This window comes from Eschrichtius robustus, chromosome 3 (genome assembly GCF_028021215.1).
Source record: "Eschrichtius robustus isolate mEscRob2 chromosome 3, mEscRob2.pri, whole genome shotgun sequence".
In the NCBI taxonomy this organism is placed as follows: Eukaryota; Metazoa; Chordata; class Mammalia; order Artiodactyla; family Eschrichtiidae; genus Eschrichtius; species Eschrichtius robustus.
The window spans coordinates 67,571,452-67,579,128 of record NC_090826.1 but is presented as its reverse complement, the minus strand read 5'-3'; the positions used below and the strand labels follow the sequence as shown (position 1 = coordinate 67,579,128).

Here is a 7,677-nt window from a genome sequence, read left to right as displayed (position 1 = left end):
GAAAGCCAAAACAATTTGTGAAACAAAAGTTTTAAATAATTTTGAATATTAAGATAATTAAATAATTCTTATTAAAATAATGAAAAAGCAGTTGGACACAAAATATGACCTGCATCCCAACAATAACTGAACAGAATACATAATATTATAGATATTATTTATAATCATTTATATATATATTGCCTACATAATGAAAAGGACATCCATTAAGAATAACAAATGTTAAAAATGCTTATGAAGTAGCTTAATTTAGTGACCTCTGACTTAAAGTTTTACTGAGAAATTTAAAAAAGGAACCACAAATAAATGAAACTACCATCTTCCTGAATGAGAGACTAAATATGATAAAGATGTCAGCTTCTCTCAAATTTATTAACAGATTTTTCATAATCCCATTGAAAAAACCCGAATAGTATTATTTTTTTTATAAATTGAAAGAAGTACTATAAAATTCAGTTGGAAAATTACCAGGCAAAGCCATCAAAGAATTTCATGAAAAGTGAAGTGTAGTGAAATGGTTAGCCCTAATGGCCAAATATCAAAACATACTAAAAGCAACAATAATTAAAATAACATGGGGGGACTTCCCCGGTGTTCCAGTGGTTGAGAGTCTGCCTTCCAATGCGGGGGACGTGGGTTCAATCCTGGTCGGGGAACTGGGATCCCACATGCTGTGGGGCAACTGAGCCCGTGAGGTGCAGCTATTGAGCCCACACCACAACTAGAGAGCCTGTGCGCTGCAACTACAGAGCCCACGTGCTCTGGAGTCTGTGCACCACAACTAGAGAGAAGCTTGCTCACCACAACTAGAGAGAAGCCCGCACCCTTCAATGAAAGATCCCATGTGCTGTACCTAAGCCCCAACGCAGCCAAAAATAAAAATAAATAAATAAATATTTTAAAAAAAAACATGGTTCTGGCCCCAAACTAGACACCTATTTTAATTGAAGAGAACAGAGCCTAGAAATATTCTATTTCTTGTAAGAATTTAATACAAGAGATATCATGAGTCAATAAGAAAGGTAAGCATTATGTAGAAAATTATACTGGATAATTAAATACCAATTTTGATAAAAGTACTGGTAGATCATTATGGCAATGGCTCCCACAGAATCATGTCTCCCTGTTTCTACATCCTTGTGTCTCTGGGTGTGGACACACCACAAAGTTTTGGGTGGTTTGTTATGCAGCAGTAGTCAACATATTAAAACATCTTATAGAATATACCAAAATATATTCCAGATAGTTGAAGAGTTAAATATAAAATTAAAAGAAAATAAAATTTTTGATCTGAGACCTAAATAAACTTGAGGCATTCAGGTACAAGACATGGTGGTAGTGTGCTAACTTCCTTGTCTTCACAAGAGAAAGCCTGAAATTTGACTACCTAACATTAAAGATATCACAAAGTGCAAAAGCAAGAGAAACAAAATGGAAAGAGAGACAAGAGACTGGGAAAGCAATAGCATAAAATATGGCTAGGGTCAATGTCACTTCTTTATAAAGATATCATTCAAACTCATATGTAAAACAAAGCTATGAACATAAAATTTACATCAGAGGACGTACAGATATTTTATAAACACAAGACATCAGATCTTGATAGTGATTAAAGAATTAGAAGTATAACAACCTTGAGGTAACATTTTATCCCAAGGAATTTAGAAAAAAATGGTATAATTTGGTCTTAGGTTGCGTATTTTGATGGCACTGTAGATTTGTACACTTTGGAGAGCAACATCATTCATAGCCACCAAAACTTTTGTATCCTTTGACTCAACATTCCTACTCCAGGAAAATTATCCGAAGAAAGTAATTCGCAAGTGTAAAAAGCCAATACCCAAAGATACTCTTTACAATATTATTTTAATAGTAAAACGTTGAGACTTTGTATTGCCCCAAAGAAGGGCAATTACTTTGGCTGAGGCATAAGAATTCCATGTTACCATTAAATGTTAAATTTATGAAGATTAGGAAGCAGCATAAACACATGTTAATGTCGTGCTAGATGCAAAGCAGAATTTAAATGCATATAATGAACATAATGGAATGAATACACAGGATCTTATTAAATCCTCATACTCTGAGATGTTTTAGCTCTATAATTACAGAAGAAACAAAAATTTCACTAATTTCTCCATGTTCATACTTTTAATAGGTAATAGACCCCAAGCCTGTTAGTTGCAGCACTCACCCATCTTTTCATTTGTAACTGATCCAATTACTCATCTTTTTGTGCCCCAAAGCTTACTCTTCCCACCACATCATGCTTCATATAGTCAAAGAATTGGCAGCCCTACGCGCAAAAGGAAATAATTTCTTAAAGTTTATGGGTTCACACGTTTTTCTCTCTCACCTTTCAAAAAACTTTTAAAATGTTACATCCATTTTACGACATAAAAATCAAAAACGTAGTCAAGATAAAGTATCCACGTCCTTCATCCACCGTGCCCCAGTTACCCGGGAAACTCAAGGTCTGCGGAAGCGCTGGCTTCTAAAGGCGGGAGAGGGGCCAGGAGGCGGGGCAGGCGTCGCAAAGAAAAAAACCAAACAAAACAGAACTACGCAAAACCCTGCCCCGCGCTGCTTTACGGCACTCGCTCCGCCCCTCCAGGGGCGCGAGGCTGAAGCCGGCGAACATGGTCGACACCTGTTTCCTCGGCCGGGGTTTCACTACCCTGGTAGGGTTACTGCTCTTGCCCTTCGGCAGCTTGGCCGCCAGTCAGATCGAGGTAGGAGTCAGGCCCTCTGAGCTACAGGGCCCTGGGGGGACAGCTGTGGCCTGGCTGTCAGCGCCCAGCAGATGTCCGATACACAGCCGCCGAGGGAAGCCTTCTGGAGTCACCCACCAGCCTCTTCCTAGGCTGAATGGGCTGTGGGGAGGGTGTCGCAGGGGACGGGATAGGACAGTGTCCGTCTGTTTCAGCCTTTTAAAACGGTGAATGAAAAGAATCAAGTCCTGGGCGGCGGGGGAGGGCCTGATCCTTTGCTCAGACGAGCGTGCAGTCCCTAGCAGGTGAAAGGTCAGCGCATGAGTGCCGCACCTACTTCCCTGCTACCAAACTACAACGCTCCCCTTTAATAGGAATCAGATGGATACGGTGTTTTATTTTTGGCTCACACTACGTTCTGGCGCGTTACAAAGCTTTTACTATCCCTGTACTCTGATAATACCTTCGTCCAGTTCTGCAGCCTACATCTCTAGCATCGTTTTTCAGAATATCCAGCTGACTTAGGGGCCCAGATAGTCAGCAGACAGTTGAAAATTTGTGTCCAAAGTTTTATATTCTGCCTACCCCACCTCCTATGGGGTTGCTCCTAAGCTAGAAACCTAGGGTTTTTAAAAATTAACTCCTCTCTTTATTTCACATTTTAATCATCACTAAATTATATGTTCTGAACTTTTAAAATTGCTTTCGACTGTCCAGTTCGACTGGCTTAATGCAGGCCCTGGTCATTTCTTGCTTAGATTATTGCAATAACTTTATCTTTTTTCTCCAGGCTTCCAAACTCCCTTACTTTAGTCTTCATCAAATGTAAACCTGATCAGGTTATTCTTCTGACTGAATCTTTGCAGTATTTTTTTCATTGCATATAGAATAAAGTCTAAACATCATGATCTGGTCTCTAAGCAGAGACTTTTCCAGTCTTCATATAGGACCCCATTCTCCCCACCATCTCAGACCTTGAGCTTAGACCAGCGGCTCAAAACTTTTTGAATACACACCCCTACCAGTTAAAAAAGAGAGAATGCACTCCCTCTTTCTCTTTATGAATTATTGCTAATTTATATATTCAGTATTTATAAAGCATATTGTTTAGATAATGTAAATATATATAGAAGTTCTATTTTCCTTATTTATTCTAGCAGGTTATTTTGTATACTTCATTTTGGATACCATTACCCTTTTCTGTAGTTACACAGTTGTGCTTTTTTACATTACCATGTTTTATTCCTCCAGTTTCTTCTGTTTGCTCATTTACTAAATGCAATAAAAGCTAACCTCTGTAGAATCTTTCCCTATCCTTTACTTTTGCCTTTACTGTTGTAATTTGTGCACTTAGCTAGTGTAGCACTCGTCTCTTATAACCCATGTATGCTTTGTACTTTATTATTACATCATCTTTCACTTAGAGGAAAATAGCTGCCTAATTGGTCTGGCTCAAGTCATTCTTTTTTCTTTCCAGTCTGTTCTCCAAGCTGCAACCAGAGTAACTTTTAAATATGCAAATCCGATCATGTCACCCGTATATACCTTAATGGTGCTTTAAGGATAAAGAACTAAATCTTGATTATGACCCATAAACAAGGCCTTGCATTCTTTGGCTCCTGCCTACACCTCCAGTTCTCTCTCCCTCTCTCTCGTTTTCAAACTTCTAGTTATGCTAATCTTTCAGTTTCTAGAAATTTTTAAGCTTCCTTCTGCCATTAGGGCTCATGTTCCCTCTGTCTGGAATTATCTTCCCTCTTCTCATTAACTTTTGGATCCTAACCAAATGTCACTTCTCTAGAGAAACCTTCCCTGACATCCCTGCTTGCCCTTCCCCCTCCCATTCCCTGATCAGGTTAGGTCCCGCTATTATACTCTTTTATGATACTGTATATCTTACCTTTATAGAATTTGTAGTTTGTCCTTATCTGCTTAATGTATGTCTATCAAGTTGGATAGTAACCTCTTTGGAGGCAAGTACTAGCACTGTTTTTGCCCATCATTGTATTCTGAGCACTGAACAGGGACCGGCACATGGTACCCAATGAATGTGATGAATGAATGAATGTTACATAGTAGTGTAATATGTTTGCATGCTTGTCTTTATTGAACTCTGGGATTCTTGAGAGAAAGCAGCATGCTTTTTAGTGACTTTTTTGCATCACTGTACATTACACGGTACCTGGCACATAATAGGTGCTCCACTAACTATGTGTAGAATGAATGAATAACTTTCCAGTGTCCATATTGTCTAAACAATCACAAAAGAGTTTTGCCATCTCAATTTTTTCACTGAAGTCTTAATGATGTGAGGATTTTGGAGCTGGAAGGGACATTAGAGGTTATCGGGTCAACTCCCATTTCTACATGAGGAAAATCAAGTCTAAAGAGCTAAATGACTTAACCCCAGTCTCACAGCCAGATCTTCAAATTCCTAAACCACTATAGCACATTGCTTTCTTTAGCATCTATGCAGCTGTTGAGAAAGTTTAAAAAGAAATGTATATATGGCGCTCACCCACACACACACACACACACATATGCACACACACACTGAGTGAGTTTTTTATTTCATTCTTTCTGAAATTTCCTTGCCAGCTGAAAATTAAAACAGCTAATATTTGTTACACAATTACTATGTTCTAGTCACCATTCCTACATTCTGTGAGTCAGGTAATGTTATCATTTTATAGGTGGGGAAATGGAAGTACAGAGAAATTAAGCAGCTTTCCTAAGTTTATACAGCTAGTAAGTAGTAGGGTCCAGATTTGAATCCAGGCAGTCTGACTGTTGTAGTAATTAATACTGTTTAGGGGCAGATCTGAAATCATTATGGTTTATATTCACTATTATTTTAATATATAATAAAAGTCATATTCATTAGGTGTCTGGATGGTATTGGATGCTGAGGTTTTTAATGTTCCATGATGGTAAATATAATTCAGACTTTAACAGATTAGCAAAATGGTATATGGAAGTATGCTAGAGAATGTGTTTAATCACATATATTGGTGAGTTAAAATAAAATAATAGGAAGCACTCAGCACAGAGTAGGAGCAAATATTGAATGAAATTTCAGCAGGAAGGGTATTTATATATGTGAAAGAAGAAATGAAATAAGTCATTCACAATTTGAAGATTGAATGGAAAATGAGAAGCATGAGGAAGAGCTGACTGCATTTGAGATAAAATGTTTAAAAACAAAAAGCCCCTCTTGCAGTAGCCTCCCGCTCCCCCAAAATAAAACTATTTCGTCTTTCATAAGGTCAGATACTAGAATATTTATAAACTTGCACAATGATGGCTTAATGTTATTACAACTGTAAAAACTCCGTGAATCTTAACTGTCCTTTATCAGTCTTTATTCTGGGAAATGTGACTTTCTTTTAAGCTTTTTGCTATTATTTGACTAATAGGATCAAGCAGAACAGTTCTTTAGAAGTGGCCATACGAACAACTGGGCAGTTTTGGTAAGTGTATTCTATAAAGGTATACCTCGTTGTTTACATTAGATGTGTATCTGAGAAATTTTGTGTGAATCAAATTCTTGAAAATAAAATTTATATCTTATAACAGAAATTATTTTGATATGGCTATATTTTAAATTGATCACATCAACTAATATCCTTTGTCTTCAGTGTGTCTGTCAAGTGGTGATGTGTAAACACATGGAAAAATAAATTAGGGATCCTATTGTGAAAGGGAGCATTTTATAAAGTGTAGAGTTATTTTAATGATGGAAACTAGTAACTGTATTTCTTATCTGTAATATTTGTTTATAGATACTCTCTACTTTGGCTATTTTGTTTTTATTTTTTAATTGTTTTTTTGTTTACAAAAATAAATGATCATTATAGAAAATTCAAGTTATACAGAAAAGTTTAGAAGACAAATTAATTTTATGTTACTGTGATTAAATAGAATAGCAACATGGGTTCATGACTCATTTTCTTGTTCTTCAGGAACAAAAACCTTTTATATGCTACTGCCTCATAAGAGATTTTATGACGGAATTGAACAAAAGCTGCTCATGATAAGGAGATAGGTTTTCAGTGACCACTTAAATTGGGGAAAACTATGAGGAGGCAGGCCATGATCCACCAATTTGAGAGGATAACTTGCTCTATAGGAAACTAAGGGCACTTCCAATTAGTCTCTCTAGGTCCCATTTGTTTATTTTTATTTCCATTTCTCTAGGAGGTGGGTCAAATAGGATCTTGCTGTGATTTATGTCATAGAGTGTTTTTCCTATGTTTTCCTCTAAGAGTTTTATAGTGTCAAGTCTTACATTTAGGTCTTTAATCCATTTTGAGTTTATTTTTGTGTATGGTATTAGGTAGTGTTCTAATTTCATTCTTTTACATGTAGCTGTCCAGTTTTCCCAGCACCGCTTATGAAGAGACTGTCTTTTCTCCATTGTATATCCTTGCCTCCTTTGTCATAGATTAGGTGACCATAGGTGCATGGGTTTATCTCTTGGTTTTCTATCCTGTACCATTGATCTATATTTCTGTTTTTGTGCCAGTACCATACTATCTTGATTACTGTAGATTTGTAGTATAGTCTGAAGTCAGGGAGCTTGATTCCTCCAGCTCCATTTTTCTTTCTCAAGATTGCTTTGGCTATTTGGGGTCTTTTGTGTTTCCATACAAATTGTAAAATTTTTTGTTCTAATTCTGTGAAAAATGCCATTGGTAATTTCATAGGGATTGCATTGAATCTGTAGATTGCTTTGGGTAGTATAGTCATTTTCACAATATTGATTATTCCAATCCAAGAACATGGTATATCTCTTCATCTGTTTGTGTCATCTTTGATTTCTTTCATCAGTGTTTTATAGTTTTCTGAGTACAGGTCTTTTGCCTTCTTAGGTAGGTTTATGCCTAGGTATTTTATTCTTTTTGTTGTGATGGTAAATGGGATAGTTTCCATAATTTCTCTTTCTGATCTTTCATTGTTAGTGTAT

General features: G+C 36.8%; 1 protein-coding gene across 1 annotated transcript in view; it reads left to right on the top strand.

Annotated features, from left to right (window-relative positions):
• The first annotated feature begins 2,600 nt into the window (after nucleotides 1-2,600).
• Nucleotides 2,601-7,677, top strand: part of PIGK (phosphatidylinositol glycan anchor biosynthesis class K) — a 144,739-nt gene continuing 139,662 nt past the window's right edge. Inside the window, exons 1-2 of the mRNA XM_068540122.1 lie at nucleotides 2,601-2,732; nucleotides 6,128-6,181. Of these exons, the coding sequence (XP_068396223.1) occupies nucleotides 2,640-2,732; nucleotides 6,128-6,181 (147 nt within the window). The 5' untranslated portion in view covers nucleotides 2,601-2,639. The remainder of the gene's footprint in view (nucleotides 2,733-6,127; nucleotides 6,182-7,677) is intronic.